This window comes from Anomalospiza imberbis, chromosome 20 (genome assembly GCF_031753505.1).
Source record: "Anomalospiza imberbis isolate Cuckoo-Finch-1a 21T00152 chromosome 20, ASM3175350v1, whole genome shotgun sequence".
In the NCBI taxonomy this organism is placed as follows: domain Eukaryota; kingdom Metazoa; phylum Chordata; class Aves; order Passeriformes; family Viduidae; genus Anomalospiza; species Anomalospiza imberbis.
Window position 1 is genome coordinate 8,201,366 of NC_089700.1, and position 18,381 is coordinate 8,219,746.

The 18,381-nt window shown below is 51.7% G+C and overlaps 2 protein-coding genes across 3 annotated transcripts in view; one reads left to right on the top strand and one right to left on the bottom strand.

Annotated features, from left to right (window-relative positions):
- Nucleotides 1–922: 922 nt before the first annotated feature.
- On the bottom strand, nt 923–5,580 carry TLCD3A (TLC domain containing 3A). The gene is made up of 5 exons (XM_068210628.1): nt 5,317–5,580; nt 4,119–4,202; nt 1,833–2,046; nt 1,642–1,737; nt 923–1,226 (listed from the first exon to the last, which is right to left on the bottom strand). The coding sequence occupies exons 1-5, from the start codon at nt 5,436–5,438 to the stop codon at nt 957–959; spliced, it is 786 nt and encodes a 261-aa protein (XP_068066729.1). The 5' UTR covers nt 5,439–5,580; the 3' UTR covers nt 923–956.
- Nucleotides 5,581–5,707: 127 nt separating this feature from the next.
- Nucleotides 5,708–18,381, top strand: part of VPS53 (VPS53 subunit of GARP complex) — a 63,455-nt gene continuing 50,781 nt past the window's right edge. For both annotated transcript variants that reach the window (XM_068210605.1, XM_068210606.1), the window contains exons 1-4: nt 5,708–5,828; nt 8,373–8,453; nt 9,495–9,544; nt 10,321–10,387. In XM_068210605.1, coding sequence (XP_068066706.1) covers nt 5,745–5,828; nt 8,373–8,453; nt 9,495–9,544; nt 10,321–10,387 — 282 coding nt within the window. In that variant the 5' untranslated portion in view covers nt 5,708–5,744. The remainder of the gene's footprint in view (nt 5,829–8,372; nt 8,454–9,494; nt 9,545–10,320; nt 10,388–18,381) is intronic.

Sequence of the window (18,381 nt, forward strand, 5' to 3'; positions counted from 1 at the left end):
GGCTGAACTGGTCAAGGACCAGCTCAGCATCCTGCTCTGGGGTTGCTGATTCCTTCTGTGCAGCCCCCGTTCTGTCCCTGGCAGCCTCATGGGGGGTGGGATGAGGCTGGAGGGGTGGACTGTACAGGTGTTTCCAGGGTGTGGTGGTGCCAGCTGGAGAGCAAGAGCAGAGCAGGGCATGCCAGGTGGTTTTAAATACCTGCTGGGGGGATGCAGGCCAGATAAAAGCAGCTGTGGTCGGGAGGGAAAACTGCGCCCCCTGCCAAGGAAGGGCTTTGCATAGTGCCCTGTGTGTTGGTGGTGAGACAAGGACTTGGCAGGTCCTGCCCTGCGACAGCAGAACCGTTCCCATCGTGGCATGAGCTTCTGCCCTCCAGCCCTGCTGGGAGCACAGGAGTCCCCCAGGACTGTCAGCCAGTTGTGAAAAGCACCGTCGGGCTGAGTGGAGCTTGAGCCCAGCAGCAGGAGGTGAGGCGTGCGTGGGAGGTGAGAGGCCGAACAGGGCTGTAGTGTAGAGCTGAAGTCGGTGAAGGTCAGGAACGGCTCTGCAGAGCTGTGCCGCAGCTCCGGGCCTGGCTGCGGCTGCGGCAGGTCCAGCACAGGCTCCCCATCGCCGCTGCCGGGGCTGGGCCCGCTCCAGCATCCCCGCGCCGGCCGCAGGCTCCTCCGGTGTCCGGAGGTCCGGTGTCCGGTGTCAGCGCTGGGAGCCGCGCCGGGGGGGGCTGGAACAAACCCCTCTCGTGTAACCCTCAGAGCTGGATCCCGGGAGCAATGCCGAGCTTCCAGGCCGGCTCCCACCCCGGCAGCAGGACACGAGGAAAGCCTTCCTAGGCCAGGCTGGTGCTGCCTGGCCCGGCGCTGCGGACGGGAGGTGCTTCCAGCGGAACCGCTGCTGCCCGAAGGAAGGAAGGGCCGGGGGCTGCCCCTGTGCCGGCCCCTGACCGTTACCAGCTCCGTTATCTGCTCCGGTGGGCGGGAGAGCCGCCGTAGAGCCGGGCGGCCTTGCGGCAGATGAGCCGGAACCAGTAGAGCTGGGGGGCGATGAGGGAGGCGTTGGCGATGTTGCAGTGCAGGGGGATGCGGAACGGCACCAGGTAAACCGGGATCCCCACCTGGCGGGCGTAGGCCGCGTACATGAAGGGGAAGAGGAGGATGCGGCACAGGAAGAAGGTCACCAGGATGACGATCCCGTTCACCTTGTGCAGCAGCGTGTCCTGCATTTTGAGCTGGGGGAGGAAGGAGGTGAATATGGGGTCAGCAGCACTCCAGGGCTCCGGGGCACTGGTGGTGCTGGTGAGCATCCAGGAGGGCTGGAGGAAGGGGAGTAGGAAGGTGGGGTGGGAAGGGATGCAGGAGGGCAGGGGTGGGAATGAACGTGGGGCAGGAGAGGGCAGCACCAGCTCACGGCACAGCCCCCAGTTCCAGGATGCCACTGGGCTTACTGGTGAGAGAAAGGGATGGGACACTGGGAGGAAGGCAGCGCTGCAGGGGAGATTTGTGCTACAGCTGTGGGGCTGCCCCTCTCTGAGACACCCCCCAGCTCAGCCACTGCCTGGAGAGGGGCTGATGGAGCCTGGGGCAGGGAAAGGGGACAAATTGCTGTGGGCTTCCCAGCCCCAAGCCCCGTCCCTCCTGACCTACCTGCATGAGGATTTTGCCCAGTGAAACAAAAGGCGTGCTCAGCTCTGCTGTGAAGATGCAGCCCACAAAGAAGTCCCCCAGCTCTCCCCTGAAGTGCTGTAAAGAAAGCCAGCACTGAGCACGGGGCCCTGCAGAGAGGTGGCCAGGAGCCAGCACCCAGCATGTCCAGGGGGTCCTGCAGCAGCCCTTACCTGGGTGATGGGGGTGAGCACGATGAGGATGAAGAGGTGGTGGGTCACCATCAGCCGGTCCTGCAGGAGGAAGCTCCACACGCTGGCCAGCGAGTGCTTCTTCTCCAGGATCCCCTTCTCCTGGCTCTTGTGCCAGTGGCAGAGGTACATGACATAGATGTCATAGGTCATGTAGGGAACCAGGACCCAGATGTACTCCACAGCCAGCCAGTGCCTGGGGAGGGAGCAGCACACACAGAGGCATCACAACAGCTCCCAGCACCTCGTGATGCTCTGGGCGGTGGAAGAGTCTTTAGGACCAAAATGGCAGCATTTCAATGGATTTTGAAGCTGAAATTGGGTGAATTTTGCCTCTGTTTGGCTCAGCAAGTACAGGCTGACCCAGAGAAAAGGTGCCTGGTACGTGTGGAGGACAGATCTCAGTGCTGACCCTGCTGGTGCTGGGCTGTGCCAGGCACTGAGCTCAGCCTGGCCAAGCACAAACACGGCTCTAAGGAAGGATCCTGATAAGCCCCACAGCCAGGTGTTTGCTGCACGGGCCAGAGGCACAGCATTTTTTGGGATCCAGCACCAAGCCGACACCTTTGCACAGGTGATCTCCTCCCTAAGCCCTTGGATCCCCCAGAGCTGGTGCTTGGTGGTGGAAACCCCTAATCCTGGGTCTCTCCTACCTGTCACTCTGCATCAGCTGGCTGCCTAAGCCAGGGAGTGTTTGGGAAGCACATGGAGAACTCAGAGTTAAGCAGGGATGGCTGGTCTGGAGTTTGGAGTGTGAAGCACAAAATATCCAATACAGGCAATAAACCCCCATGAGGCGTTTGTCAGTTGGGAAATAATTGCAGGCAGCTGCCTGTTCCCAAAGCATGTTGGAATCCTGGTTGCACAATCTGGGCAGCAGCAAGCCCTGCTCTGCAGGGACATCGGCCTCCTCAAAAAGTCCTGCGTGAAATCACACTGATTAAAAGAAAAAAAAAAAAGACAAAACCACCCTTTGCTGTTGCTTGGATAAATGTAGCTTGGGGCTCAAATCTCTTTTTGCTCTCCTGCCATCCCAAGAAAAAAATTTGTTGCAGGAGTTCCTGCTCCAGATGGAAAGATGTGAGTGGTGTGGAGCACGGTGGCAAGTGATTGTGTTTGCACAACTTGCCCAGGGCTTTGGAGGGCAATTACAGCACCAGCAGTATAACGACTGCCTGCCTCTGTAAATAAACTGGCAAATTTTACTGCAACCTTCGTGATGCTTCCTGGCTCGCTGTCTTGCTGTCATTCTCCGAGGCCTTCCCTGCTGAGCACTGGGCTCAATTTCCTCCAGATTCAAAGAAAATCTAGGTCTCTGCCCACAAAGTGTTTGCACAGAGCCCTTGGCCTTGAGTACACCCAGGCAAGCAGACAACTCCGGGGGAAGGAGGGCTGCTGGCAGCGCCTTCTGTCTGTGTGGCTTTGGGATTCATCATCTGCCTTATCTGTACAGCAGAATTTTTACTTCAGAGCAAAAAGATAACTCATAGACTGCCTGGGTTAAGCAGGTCTGAGGAGTCTGGGTAGGTATCACTACCTAGAGCAAGGCAAGATAATTCACATCTGTGTATTACAGGCAGGTCTGCTATGGCCAAGGTGGCAGCCCTTCCTAAAAATCACCCTAAAATCGGTGTGACAGTCGAATTCCAGCTTGGCATAATTACATTCTTCCATCCTGCAATCTTCTCTGCTAGTCTGGATAATAGCTCTGTTTTCAAGTCTTCTGACCCAGATTACGCTATCACTCCTCCTGAGAGCCACTTCTGGGCAGTTTATCTCAGAGCACCGAGGGCAAGGCAGCAGGATTTTCCTTCAGAGCAAACTCCATCCCAACTTTACCATTTCTGGACTCTTTCAGAATCCTTTTGGCATGCCTTGATGCACCTCTGAAATCAGTTTTCACCGGGTCTACTTGACTTTGGAGCTGAAAATTTCAGTTTCCAGCAAGGAGACTCCCTACCCCTTCAGAGCTGATGATGTCTGTATTTTTCCCTCATACCCAGCCCATGTTACAGCTCATCCTTTGAGGACACTGTGCTGGCAGAGCACCCCCAGGCCTGAGCAAGCTGCTGCTGTTCAGGGGCTGTACAGCCAGCACATTGCCCAACCCTTCCAGCCCAAGTGGGGGAAAGAGGAACACGAAACTGCTTTTCCTCTCCCCTTTGTACGTGCAAGCCTTTGGCAGAACACCCTCCAGCCCCGAGCTGGCTGAGCACATCCTTGGCACGCTCCCCATGGGGCAGTGGGACCAGGTGGGCTCTGGGTTACCTGTCGTGCACCACGTTCTTGCAGCTGAGCACAACCGTGATCCCCGACACCGTTGCCATCGTGGCTTGGACCGTTGACACCAGCCTGAAACGGAGAGCGAGGACAGGGGTCACCCCAAATGTGACCCCCCCGGGGGCTGAGGGACAGGGCTGCCGCAGGAGAGCTGCTGGCACTTAGGTGCCCACTCCGTGCACACCCCAGCGCCCCGTCATGGCGAGGACGTGTCGGGGTGGCTGTGCCAGGCGCTGCCTCCCGGGGGAGTCGTGCCAGGTCCCGTCCTTTCCACCCCTGTGGGTCGGTGGAAACGCTGCCGGTTCCCCGTGGGCAGAGGGAGGGAGAGCCGCAGCCGGAGCATCCCCGCCCTGACAACGGTACCACGGCGCGGGGTCCGGCGGGGCAGGGCCGGGCGGAATGCCCGTGCTCCGGGGGGATGCTCTCACTCGGGGGATGCTCTCACTCGGGGAGATGCTCTCACTCGGGGGGGGATGCTCTCATTGGGGGGGATGCTCTCATTGGGGGGATGCTCTCACTCCGAGGGGGATGCTCTCACTCGGGGGGGATGCTCTCACTCGGGGGGGATGCTCTCACTCGGGGGGATGCTCTCATTGGGGGGGATGCTCTCACTCGGGGGGATGCTCTCATTGGGGGGGATGCTCTCACTCGGGGGGATGCTCTCACTCGGGGGGATGCTCTCATTGGGGGGGATGCTCTCACTCGGGGGGATGCTCTCATTGGGGGGGATGCTCTCACTCGGGGGGATGCTCTCATTGAGGGGGATGCTCTCACTCGGGGGGATGCTCTCATTGGGGGAGATGCTCTCACTCGGGGGGATGCTCTCACTCGGGGGGATGCTCTCATTGGGGGGGATGCTCTCACTCGGGGGGATGCTCTCATTGGGGGGGATGCTCTCATTGGGGGGGATGCTCTCACTCGGGGGGGTGCTCTCACTCGGGGAGGGATGCCCATGCTTGGAGTGCTGCTCCTGCCGCCGCTCCTTGTTCCCCCCGCGGGATCTGGGCTCGGGACAGCCATGACCGTCTCCCGGAGCATCGCGGCACCCCCGAGTTCAGGCTCACGGCCGGCGGGACTCGGTGCTCTTGGCCCGCCCGGATCGCTCCCGCTGCCGCTCCCGGTCCCCATCCCGGTCCCGGCGGGTCCCGCCGCGGTTCGCGTCACCTCCCGCCGCTGCCGCCTGTACCTGCCGCTGAGGAGGATGCGGTCCTTGAGGCTCCATCCCGGGGCGGCCCAGCGCAGCAACCGGATGCAGAGGATGAAGAGCCCCGGGAAGAAGGCGGAGGCGAGGGCCAGCGTCAGCCACATGGGGACGAGCGCGCTGTCTCCCGCCGCCTCTTGTCAACAGCCGGCCGGGCGGCGGGAGAGCCCGGCTCGGCTCGGCTCGGCTCGGCTCGGTCCGGCTCTGCCGGGCTCGGCTCGGTCCGGACCAGCCCCGCCGCTCCCGCCGCCGCCGCCGGGACGCGCCCCGCTCCGCCGGGCGGGAGCCCCGCCCCCGTCCGGTTAAACCCCGCCCACTCGGCGGAACCACGCCCACGCAGGCACCTCCCCGGTGCCTCAAGCCCCGCCCCGCCCCGCCCCGCCCCGCGCGCTGCCGGCGGAAGCGGCGCCGCCATGGAGGAGGACGAGCCGGAGCTGGAGGCCGGGCTGGAGGCGGCGCTGGAGCTGGCGCCCGCCGTGCAGGCCGCCATCGAGCAGGTGCGCCGGGCGGGTCCCCCCGCTCGGGGGACAGGTGCGGGCGCGGTCCGGGGCCGCTCGGTGAGGGCCCGCGGCCGCCTCTGAGCCCCTCCCCGCCGGCTCCGGGCCTTCCGCTGCTGGGCCCGGGCAGAGCCCCGTCAGCCCCGGGTGGGCTCGAACCGGCCGGGCCCGCGTGGGGGGCTGAGCGTGGCTCATCGTGCTCCCGTCAGTGTCAGCCGTGCGGTGCTGCGCCGTCCCCGTCGCTAATTGCAGCCGTGTTCCGTGGTGTGCAATGCACCCCCGTGCAGCCCGGTGCCTGTGGCTCGGCTGAGATTGGGATAATCGAGATGTCCTGGTTTGGCTTGTGGTGAAACACATGGGGTTTTTCATGCAGAGGGTGCTGGCACTGCCCGGGCTCCCCAGGGAATGGGCAGTGCCCCGAGGCTGCCAGAGCTCCAGGAGAATTTGGACAGTGCTCCAGGGATGCACAGGGTGGGATTGCTGGGGTGTCTGTGCAGGGCCAGGAGCTGGACTTGATTATCCGTGTGGTCCCACACAACTCGGGGTATTCTGTGTTCCCTTGTTCCCCGAAGCCCTTCGTGGCACTTGGAGCCCATCCCGTGAGAACCCAGGGTCAAACCATGGTTCTTGTCCTCTGTGACTGAGCCTGCCCTGCCTGCAGCGACCCTCCCATCCCGAGGGCTCTTCCCTGGAGCAAAGTCTGGGCAGCAGCAGTGTCTGTCTCACAAAGTAGCACTCAAATCAGTTTTTTGCACCATCTTGAGTGTTGAGGCTTGTGGGTCGCTTTTGGTGGCCCTCCTGGAAGAGCAAGGGAACCCTTGGGAACTGGTAAATTAAATGGCAGCTTCTAAAGGGGACCTCGAGCCTGTCCAGAGAAAGAATCCTCTGCAGCTGTAGACATGAGTTTTTGAGCAGTGGAGAGCCCACCACACGCCTGGCTGAATTATTTTAACAAAGACTAAAGCTGTAGGAAAATGTTCACATCCTGAGCACTGGGAGATGTTGAGGATGACACCACCTGCTGCTTTCCAACCTCCTCTCTGGCACTTCTCAGCCCAATAATCCTGTTGTTCCTGTCAGTGTTCCTTAACCAGTTTTGGGGCAAAACCTGCCCAGTTCTGGTTAAATGAGGAGAGCTGGCTCAGCTGCCCTGCCGGAAGCAGGGTGGGGAGCACAGGCAGAACTGGTGCCCCACCAAACCCAGGCTAGCATTTCTGATTAATAGGTTGTGACAAACTCCTGGGAGTGACAGCTCCTGCAGCTGCTCCAGCTGCCTGCAGCACTGATCCCTATCTGTAGTTTGAGCGGAGCTCCTGAGCAGCCTTTATCTCCCATCTCACCTCTCGTTTCATCTGCTCTTAATACTTGTGGAGATTTGGGGTTTGTGGGGATTAATTGAGTGTGAGCTGTGAGCAGGATGGGCTGGGTGTGATGCTGCAGTTGTGCTTTTACCATGAGGTGATGTCAGAGCATTTTCTTCACTCACCAGGGCCCCATGCATGTTTAACTGCTGCCTGCTTCTCCTCAGCCACAGGAGTGACTGGGAAGGCTTCCCAGGAGGGCTGGTTCAGGCAGAATTTGCTTTGATCTCACAGAATCACCGATTTTACAGTGCAAAATGTGTAAAACGGCATAAATGCTGCTTCATGTGCCCAGGTGTGAAGGCTTTCAGTGAGCAGGGGGATGCTGTGGGGTCAGCTCTGCTTTTGCCAGGGGGTTGTTGGCCATGGAGTGCAGAACTGATGGCTCTGTAAATATGGGACAAATAGCAGAATCATGGAGTACTTTAGGTTGGAAGGGACCTTAAAGACCATCTCATTCCTTCCACCCTCCCAGGCTGATCCAAACCTCATCCAGACTGGCCTTGAACCCTTCCAGTGATGGGACATCCACAGCTTCAGTGTGGTAGCAGCGAAGGGAAAGCACCACACTTCAGTCTGTGGGGACAAAAAGCAAAGCCTGGCAGTTGTGTTTGCATTCTTTGAACTTCTGAGGAGAGATGAGATCTGTTTGCACCGCAGCTGCTCTTTCCCCCTTCCCAAATCATTCAGCAGATTGTGTTTCTCTTCTGTGAAAAGTGGCAAACCCAAGTCTCCAGAGAACTTGTACAGTCACTCCTTAATTCATCACGTTTCCTATTACAGGGCTGTGGAAAGCAAACCCTCTGTCTGTCACCACGAGGCCTGGCAAAGCTCTTGCCAAGAGCCTCAATTTGTTCCCAGACAACAACAAAAGCATCAGCATGGTTTGGGATACAGAGCTCATGTGTCTTGGGAACTCCTGGATGGATGGATTGTGCCAGGGCTGTGTGCGGAATCGTGTGTGTGAATTATCTGTGTGTATCCAGGCTGATATCCACAGGAATTTTTGGAGGTCACAGCCCTGCAGAGCATGTGGCTGCTCTACTCCTGGCCACTGTTAGAGAAATGCTGTGAAACACAGCTGGAAGCGGGTGCTGAAGGAATTAAAAGTTGTAGAAACTGTGTAAAGTTACATAAATTACTGATGATGGTTGATTGTGTTTGTTTTCCTCCCTCTTTGCAGGTATTTCCCAGCCAAGATCCACTGGACAGAGCAGATTTCAATGCTGTGGAGTATATTAATGCTCTCTTTCCCACTGAGCAAGTAAGTAATGCTCCAAATGCTCTCAGACTTCACTTTCACACTTTTTGCTATCAGATTTTACTTCTACCCTTTACTATCAGGGTAACCTGATAGCAAATGACCAAATCAGTGTTTAAACCTCTACCCAAACCTTTATTTTAAACACTAGCACAGGAAATAAAGCTTTAACAATAATCACTTTTAAATTTGCAGCTCACTGGGTTTGCTGTCATCATGTGGTCTCTTTCCACCCAGAGTGCTTGCTGCAGTTAAAGTTCTGCTTTGATTTGTAGAAATGAATTAATTTTCTCTGTGGATGGAGTAAATTTCGTAACTTGCCGTATATCAATCATTGGTGAGTTCCTGGGGATTTTCAGCCAAATCAGACAGGTGTTGCCTGTACAATATTACAGGAGGATTTGAACCCAATTGTTTATTTTGGGATTTAAAGAATGAGATTGCCGTGGGCCCACATCCCTGTTTTGTCTTCCCAACTTCAGCCCCAGGGGAGTTTTGGATTAACCTCTTGCCAAGCAGAGATGTTTCTACAGGTGAAGTCTGTGTCTTGAGGCTGCTCCAACCTTTACCATGTCTGAGATCCTCTGCAGCACCGTGGTTTTGGCTTGCAGCTTTCTCTAGTGGTGTGGCTTGGCTTTTTTCCCTTTGCCAGCAGTGAGGAGCTGTTTCCCCAGCAGTGCCTTCACTGCATCTCGTTCCAGCCTGTTTTCTGCGGGTCTGGGCTCTGCAGGGGGGGTCTCAGCCCAAAAGCAGAGGCTCTGTCCCCATCCCCTCTGCCCACTGGAGGTCACTGTCACACCGTTCTGCTGGCAAAGGACAGAGCTCAGGCATGGGGGAAGCCCTGACCAGTCTTTTTCTGCTCTTTGTGATGTGACAGAGAAGTAGCTGAGTTGTTGTCTCAGTTCTTACACCTGTAAAACAAAGCCATTGCTCTCCTCTTCCTCAAACCCCTCTGTGATGAAGTATTTGGGATCACAGCTGACATATTCCTCTGTAAAACATTCACCATTTCACTTCTCTCAGATTTTTTTTTTTTAATTCCAGTCTTTGGCAAACATTGATGAAGTCGTGAACAAGATCAGATTGAAAATAAGGTAAATATTTCTGCATTTCACTGCATATCAGGTCTGATGGTCACCAAGGCTCATAAATGCAGCTTTTGTGCTACAGCTGACAGGATTTAGTTTGTTTAAAAGGCATGGATAGGACCAGCCTCGAGTCTAATAGTGGCACAGAAACTATTATAATTTTTATATTTCACTTCTATTATGTGCTCTTCAGGCTGTTTAAGCTGATGGGTTGCAAAGTGCAGCTTTAAAAAACAACTAAGAATCAAAAAGTACCAAATTCTAGTACAGTTTGAAGGCTGAGTGAGCATACTACCCAAAAGACTCAGTTGCCAAGAATTCATTGCTTTTGGGGTCAGAATATAAATTTTAAAATCTCTCACTCTCTATTTTTCAATTGTCATTATTGGTCCTAAAAGTACAAAATAAACACAAGTGTGCATGAAATACTTAAATTTTCTGTGCTGACTGATACTGCCAACATGAAGAGATTGAGACAGCACTTTGATATGTGGGAAGCTGAAATGCAAACAGACAAGGAAGAGCTGACAATATTGCTTAAGGGAACAGGAATGCAAGAAACCCTGGTTAAATTGGGAAATGAATTTTTATTTTTGCAACAGGACTTTGAAATTGTGCAAGATAGTGCCATTGAACAGAGAGACAGGGGGGAAATAATGACTTTGGCATTGGTAAGAGCAGGTTTTTTGTTTTATATTGGTTCTGTAGCTCTCAGGACTCCCCCAGTTGTTTGGGTCAGGCTCACAGAGACTGGGTTTGACACTCTGGGGTTTTTCCCGCAGGAGGTTGGATGACAACATCCGAACTGTGGTGAGGGGACAGACCAACGTGGGACAGGATGGCAGGCAGGTATGTGCAGCCAGGAGTGCCAGGGCTTCTCAGCTTGGCATGTCACACTGAGGAGTGGCTCTGGCAGGCAAAACTCCACTGCCGCTGTTACTGAGATGCTTCTGTGCCTCTTGCACCGATGAGCTGCTCACTCAGCAGCTGTTCTGACCTGCCTCACCCTCTGAAGGGAAGCGAATGAGGAATTGATTAAAGATCAAAAGCAGGAGGCCTGTGTGCCACTCTGGAGCTGAATGAGCAGCACTGAACCGGTACAAGTACATTTGATCCTGGGTAGGGATCAATGCAAGGCTGTTTGTCCTTTTCACTGACTTGTTTGCTCAGGTGTCCCAAGTTGTTGGTCACTGTGCTGATCACTGGCTGCCTCTTCCTCTTGCAGCTCCTGTTCACCCTTCAGGTTTTCACTTGTTTTCTGCCTGACAGAGGTGTTTGCTGGGGGTTCAGTATTGGTGAGCACAGCCATGTCTGCAGGTTCTGTGGGTGCTCAGCTTGGCCCCTGTGTCAGCTGATTTTGAGGTCTCACCTGGTTTGGCTCTATTTCCTGTCCTGTTTTAGACCAGGGACATTGAACCTTGAACTGTCAGTCAAGGTTCCTCAGTGGCTTCTTAATACCAGCCTTAACCCTGGCATGGGGTAATGACCCTCTCTATTTTCCACTCCTTGCTGTCACAGCAATTGGTATCTGTTTCTAATCCTATTTCTGCCACAGAACCCTCGAGGGAATTATTTAACCTGCCTATGCTTTTGTATTGCTGTAGAAAAACATGTGAGATGCTCATCTGGCCTAGCAGAAGTAGTTGAATCATGGATGTCTTAAGTACTGCTGTTAAACTGGGGATGTGCTTGGGATGTGGCTTACCTGGGAGTGGTGCTGCCTGTAATTACTGTGCAGGAGTGAAACAAGCAATCAGCTGGGGAGGCAATTACAGAAATTGAGGACGGAGTGGAAACTGGTGCAGTGCTTGGAGAGTTTGGCTGTGATTGGAAAGCTGGTGCTGTTGTTGCCTTTTGGGCACATCTGAGAGGATACATTCTCTGAAAGACCACAAAAGAGTGGGATTGAGAAGAGCTGTGGATGAGAATTGCCTGGAGTGCCTGAGGACTTGGAGAAAAGGATGAACACAAGCAGTGCCATGATCAGAGCCTGTGGGATCACAGGAGCGTTTCTGTGCTGTGGAGATTGGCCAGCTTTGCTCAGAGCTCTGTCCTTTGTGCTTTCTCACTCTTCCATCCCTTTGAAGGTCTCTGTAGGAATGTGCCCCCTGTTGATGGAGTAAACAAGTTCCCCTTTGTCTCCTTAAAAAGGAAAAAAGCCCAGAAGTTTCTCTCCTCAATTTGGTTAAAAGACACCTCATAGGACCTTGGGGACTTCACCTCAAACTTAAGGATAGCCAATTGGACAGGAGCCAAAAAGTGCCGCCTGAGCAATTCACTAGAAAAAGAAGAGAACAAAAGAAGTTAATCGCTTTTGTGAAGTGTTTTAGCAGGAGCAAGAACCTCTTGCCCTGGCTCGGTTTTTCTCTGTAAGGAGCTTTTTTATTTTGCCTTTTATTAAAACTTTTTTGTTCCCAACGCTGTCACAGGAGCCATCCTGCTACTTTTATGCCACCTGAGGTAGCCGAGCTATCAAGGGTGTGATGTTTGTCTGTGAGAGCTTATAAGACCTGGCTTGAATAGATAAAACAGTTCTCCAAGGCATGGAGAGATGGACCTGCACAGTGTTCTGCTCTGAAGCACCAGGAAGGCACAGCTGTCTGTGCTGCCCTTCCTTCAGTTTGGTTGTAAAGGAACCAGTTAAAATCCTGATTAAGTGAAAACTTGCAAGTGTTCACTTGTGTGTCCTTGCAGGACATATTTCAAGTGGCCTGGAGCTGCAGTTAATCACTAATATTCCTGTATTTAGCTTGGATTTTCCTGTTTTCCCTCATTTTGCTGCTTTGCAAAGTAGAAGTAAACTTTAAGACAGATGCCAGAGCTTGCAGTTGCATGGGCTGAGGCCAGACAATCTCCCAGGAGCACAACTGTTGTTTCTTACTTTGAGATCCTAACAAATACTGAAACCATTCAATTATTTAAAGTGTCACTTATCTGGGAAGAAAAATAGATTGATTCTGAAATGCTGTGAGCTTTTTCTTTCTATGTTTCTAATCCAAGCCCATTATTTCTCACCTGGATATGCATTTTTTGTGTGAATTGCTGGAACCAGACTGTTGGAGTGGCAGAACTTAGCTGGGTCTTGAAGTTTAAAGCAGTGAAGGAGAATCAGCAAGCTCAGATTTTGGAGGTCACAGGGACCTGCACAAAGGAGGTCACCTTACAGTGCTGGGGAACTCTTGAATGGCATTTCAGTTTGAGATGGAATTTGATATTTGTCACCCCAAAATCAGAGGAAACCTAGGAGAAACATTTGCTGTTGTTGTTACCCCTGCACTATGTCCCCTGAGTGTCCTGGGTGCTGTGTGGGGGAGTGAGGCAGCCCTTTTCACATGACCACCCTGTTGACAGCAGATTGTGGGGGAGAAAACCTTGTTTTCCAGCTTCAGCTGCCTGTTCCTGTGCTGAAAAGTGCCATTGTTTTACCAGCATATTCTCAGGGGGAATCAAGGACACTTGGAAATGTTTTTATAGAGTAAGAGGCCTGACTTCTCCCACTTGGAGAAGAAGGGTTTTATTTTCCAATGCCTGGTAAGAAATTGTTTTGAAACAACTGAAAGCAAGGTGCTGTTAAGGCAGGTCAGTTCTGTGCTTGGAAGGGAGTTGCTGTTTTCCTTATTTAGTTTTCCTGGCAATTTGGTCCCACAGCAAAATTAAGTTCTTGTTTCTACTGATCTTCTATTCTTACTAAATTTGTAGGAAACTTGTATCCTCGAGACCAGTATTTCCCTGCAAAATTGGATTGACACATCCGCAAGGATAAATAGTGTCATCCTGTGAGCCTCACCCTTAGGCAGCCCAGGATGAAGATCATTATTGCATTTTATCATCATAACCACAACTGCAAACCCCTGATTAGTGAGGAAACAGCTGGCAACCAGCTTTTGCAAGAGGTTTGAAACAAAGCTTAAAGGCAGCCACATCAGTTAAGTTTCATCTCTAATCTTCTTCCATTTGTAACTCTTACCTTAAGAGATGTCTCCTGCCTGTAGTGCACAGTACTTGCAGCATGCTGGCTTTTGGAGAAGTCAGAAATTTTTGGAAAATTCCTGTCTTTTGATTTCCATCCCTTGGCACACTGAGATCCAAGAGGAACGCTGCAATCCATCATCTCTTTGAAAGGATGTGCCATAAATAAAAGTGCATCTGAACTCTCATTTTGTAGCTGCTTGAATTTCACTGGGAGCACAGGATCCTGTGTATTTAACTGCAGGATTGTGCCTGAAAGGTGTTTTTCAAACACCTCTTCATTTATGTCACATTCTCTCCTAACAGCCCCTGATATTGTGGCCAGTGTTTGCCAGCATTGCTGACTGTATTGTGTTGGAGATGTCCTTGTCTGAGGGGTAAATAATAGTTTGAATAAACATCCTTTCAGTCTCTGACTTCCTTCCAAAGGAAATGCAAACCTTGGATGCAATGACAGAAGGAAAAAAAAAAAAGTTGTTTAAGTCTAAGCAAGCCAGGAGGGGGTTCTTTGCTGAGTCCCTGCCCTCAGCTGTCTGTGCTGGTCCATCCCTGCTGCCCTGACAGGTGAGGGAGCTCAGCCTTGGCTTTCCCATCTCCTGTCAGCCAGAGCTGCCCAAAAAATGCTTGGGAATCTTGTGCAGGCATTTAATTCAATGCTGCTTGAATTACTGGGGTTTATCACCAAGCCTTTTTTAGACACCAGTGATCCAGGCAGGTTCCTAGAAGACAAGCTGATGTTATCAGCCATGCCAGCCTGGGTTTTTTGGAGGAGAAGGGGTTATTTACCAACTGAGCCCAGCAAGGAGCTTTCCAAAGCTGTCTTGTGGAGGAGCCTTGTCGAGAGCTGCACCTTCCCAGCTGTCCAGGAGAGGGGAGCCCAGCCTTGGTTTTGAGAGCAGGATAACATTTTCAGAGGAATCTAAATCCCAGTCTGACCCAGTGGGGAATATGGAGTGTGCAGCTATGGAAATGTGCTCTCCATGCTCCTTAAGGAAAAGGAGACCTTAGGGATAGGAAGTCCAAAATCCTGATTGCAGATCCAGCTGCTGTGCTCCCTGTGATGATGGTTGGGATAACACTTCTGTGCCCCCCTGCCTACTGAGGGCTTTGAGGTGAGTTGTAGCTATGAGAAGGCATTTCAGTAAGAAATTTTTATGTGAAAATACTTTTTTTTTGGTCTGTCAGCTTTTAAACTGTTCCCCAAACAGTCTTGTTCACGTACACGTGTGTGGATAAATTGACAGCAAGGTGTCTGAAAAACCAGATTCTGAGTCTAAAAATAAAGGCCATCAAATAGCTGTGGCCCCAAAAGAGTTATTTAAGCAGCTCTAAAGACAGGAATGCTCCCTTCCCTACAAAGCATAACATTTCCCAGTTCAAAGCATCTGCCTTTTTGAAATTTTGCCCTAGAATTTCCTCCAAATGCAAAAGCCTTAAAATAGTCTGGCTCATTTGGCTTCCCCTTCCTGGTGCGATATTTCAGCAAAATCTGCAGACAATGCCCCGAACCTCAGAAATTATCTCACTAATGATCCTTTTATGGGAGGAAACAACAGCCGTGGGTGGAACATTCCTCTGTAGGGCGTAACAAAATTTTCCTTGGGAGTCCCAGACTTGGACTATTTTGGATGCCTTGGGAGAGGCTGGGAATGCAGGAGCTGCTGTGCTTCATTTGTAACAGTTTCTAGGGAGCCAGTGCTACGCGATTTTTCCTCTGGAAGGTTTTTTTTTTTTTTTCCTCAGAGCTGCTGCTGCTGAACTGGAGTGTGGGCTGACCTTGCTGGGAGCTGCAGCCCAGTTGTGGCATAATTTCCTCTGTGCCCTGGGGTGCAGTATAAAAAGTTCCCATAGATTTTTCCAGGGAGTGTTTAACGCTCTCCCTATGGTTTGGTGTGTCACTCCTCAGTTGTGTTTATTGCTGGAGCTTCTGCGTGGACTGGCTGTAATTTTTTTGACAGTTGCTGACATGCCTTTACTGGTTGTTTGGCTGAAGCTGCTTCACCTATCAGGCTTTTGTCCTTGTAATAAGTAGCCTCTGCATTTGCTGCTGGTTAAACCCTTGGCAGTGTCTGTGCAACCAGGGTGAGTGAAGGGGAGGTGGATTCAGCTGAAATCCATTTTGGAAAGAATCAAGAGTCCCAGAGCAGGCCCAAGATCCCAAATGGATTTGTGGCTTGATAGTTGGAATCTAAATAAAACCCAACAGACTTCTTTCTGTTATCTCTGGTCCATCTTTCCCTTCCTGCCCTGTGCACACAGTGGATGTAAATGACTAAAGTTGCATCAAATAAGGACTATGTTTCAAAGAAAAATGTGGTTTATTGCTTAATGTGTCTGCCTCTGCTTAAGGGTCTGGCTCAATTAGTGCTAGAACAAAGTTAAGTGTTAACCAGAAGAGCAAATGGATGTGCCTGAGCTGGGAAAGTCTTTGGATGTTTCTCATGGCTGAAGATACTGGCTGATAACTTGGATTGCTTGGGTTGGCTCCTTCTTTGTTTTGCTCCATGAAAACAGTGATATATATTTTCTTTCTCATAACTCCAGCAGTACAAGAAAAGAGATGGCAGCTGCTGTGGTCAAATAATAGGAATATATCCTTGCTGCCCAGACAGTTCAGTTGGCTATCCCATCCTTTGGTCAGCCAGGGCTGTCCTTTCTCCTGGCATGTGAAAATGAACATCTGGGCTCTGCAGCTGTGGGGAGACTCTGCCTGCCCTGCCCTGGGTGTGCTGCAGTGTCTGGCAGTGTTCGAGCCTGTGGAAAGAGGAGGCTGTGTCTGGCAGAGGAAAATGCCCACAGGTTGTGGGTTTGACAAGGTCATAGCTGGGAGTATGTGAAATACTCCCTCGGTTTTTCTTTTCTTTAAACAGAGATCAGGAAACACTTTGCAGAATCAATACAGGGAGGAAGGAGGAGATGAAGATGGAGAGTGAGCAGAGGAAGAGAGGGATGCAGGTGCTGCACATGGCAGTAGGAGTGGGGTCCTCTGCTGCTTTTCTGAGCAGTGTCCTGAGCCCCAGGGCAGCTGGTGGGTGGTGTCACCACAGTCAGTGGCTTGTCCCCTCCAGCTTTGTGAGGGCTGGGTACAGGCAGTGTCAGCCTGGCAGGCAGTGAGGTGCTTTTGTGCCCTGTGTGCATAAACCTGCTTAAGAAGCAGCTCTGTTGCTTCAGCCTCCCTCCTTCACCTCCCCCTCCTTGTGTGGAGGTGACTTTTCTGACTGCAGGTTGTGTTTCACGCTGAACTGAGGCACTCAGTGCCTGCACATCTCCTACCCTGGGCACTTTCCTGCCATTTATTTATTTATTTAAACACATGCTCACTTCCAGCCATCAAATTCCAGTGCTGCTTCCTTGGCCACAGTGCTCAGGTTTGGCTCATGTGGAAGGTGTTGATGCTGCCCCTGCTGCTGGGACAGCACTGACTGTCATAGTCTCTTAATAAATAATTAAACCTAAGCCTCTGAAATATTTGGGGGCTATTTTGTGTCACAGTCCCTGATGTTGTAAGCACCATCTTTCAGTTATATTCATTCTCTCCTGCCAGGCTAAGCTTTATCACCTGGATTTTTATGAATGGGTCATTATTCTGAAATGTGAGCATATGAAATATGACTAGTGTTAGATTTCAGTACCTTTTTAAGATAGTGAATGGATTGGGGTTAAATACGGCGTTTTAAGCTGTGTGACTTCATATATTTTATGAAAAGTCATGCCACAGATTCTGTAAGGCTCCAGCTGAGTGATTAAAGTCCCATAATATTCTTTTGTAACCCATGAATAATAAGCAGGAGCTGAGCTGCCAAAATGAATCAAAAGTGAGTTTCATTCAGAGTCATTTCCCTAGCGAATTGTGACAGCTGGACAATGTCCTTCCCTTGTAGAGACACTGAGCTTTTTCTAGCCCAGAACACGTTCAGTGAACAAGGTTTCAGGTGAATGGCATGCCAGGAAGAACCAGTGCTGTTTATTCTAATGCTGGCATAACTTTTGCCATCTGCTGCAAGGCAGGAGCAAGTCTGAGCTTGACCTTGCCTTGTGCTTCAGTTCAGGGGATGTTCCTGTCCTGCAGCCTGAGGCTGGGGCTGTGCTTGTGCTGGCAAGAGGCAGGTGCTGGTGGTGCTGAAGGCACTGCAAGCTGCAAACTGTGACCAGTCCTGTGTGGCTTTGATGCCAACAAAGCAAGAAACCCAGCCTGAAAATAGAATTCCAAACAGGCAGGAGATTGTGTTTCACTGTGGATATTTAGAATTCTTTTTTCCCCCCCTTGTCTTTTTGTTGTTGTTGTTGTCTCACATTTTTGGTGTGTGGTCATGTTTATTCCAGCTGTTTTGCATCCATGCTTCCAGCAGGTAAACTGACAGGAATTCCACTTGGAAATCCCTACTTGCAGGGTTCCTGTGTGATTATCCTTTCCCCTTGTTTATATTTCCTTTAAACTCTTAACCTGTGCTGATTTTGACTGGGGCAGAGAAAGAGCCCCATACTTGTGATGAAAATTAACTCTACCCCAACCCAAACCATCCCATGAACCTGAATATGAATTCATCTTGCAAAATCTGATGTAACTCGAGTGGTTGCTGAACTTACCCCCCACAGAAGTCAAGCTCTGATATTGCAAATATCACTGACTGCAGTGTGCAAACACATCAGCACACAAATCACCTGGAGTCCCTCAGTCATTTAGTCTTCCCAAATAAATTAAGTGTGTTTTCCCTCTGATCAAGCAGACACAGGGAGCTCCAGGAGGGAGGGAGGGTGAGCAGCATTGCCAGGGGCACTGGGTTATCCAAGGCTGTCCTGGGCACAGGGAGGTGCAGCAAACACCTGCAATCAGGGTGTCAACACAAACAGAAGGGCAGAGACTCACAGTTTGG

What these genes read in the sequence shown, in the direction of transcription:
- TLCD3A (XM_068210628.1), bottom strand. Translation starts at nt 5,438, where the DNA reads ATGTGGCTGACGCTGGCCCTCGCCTCCGCCTTCTTCCCGGGGCTCTTC. An exon ending in CGCATCCTCCTCAGCGGCAG is followed by an intron (nt 4,203 to 5,316) that starts GTACAGGCGGCA and finishes TCTCCGTTTCAG; the next exon opens with GCTGGTGTCAACGGTCCAAG. An exon ending in TGGGCAAAATCCTCATGCAG is followed by an intron (nt 1,227 to 1,641) that starts GTAGGTCAGGAG and finishes TTCCTCCCCCAG; the next exon opens with CTCAAAATGCAGGACACGCT.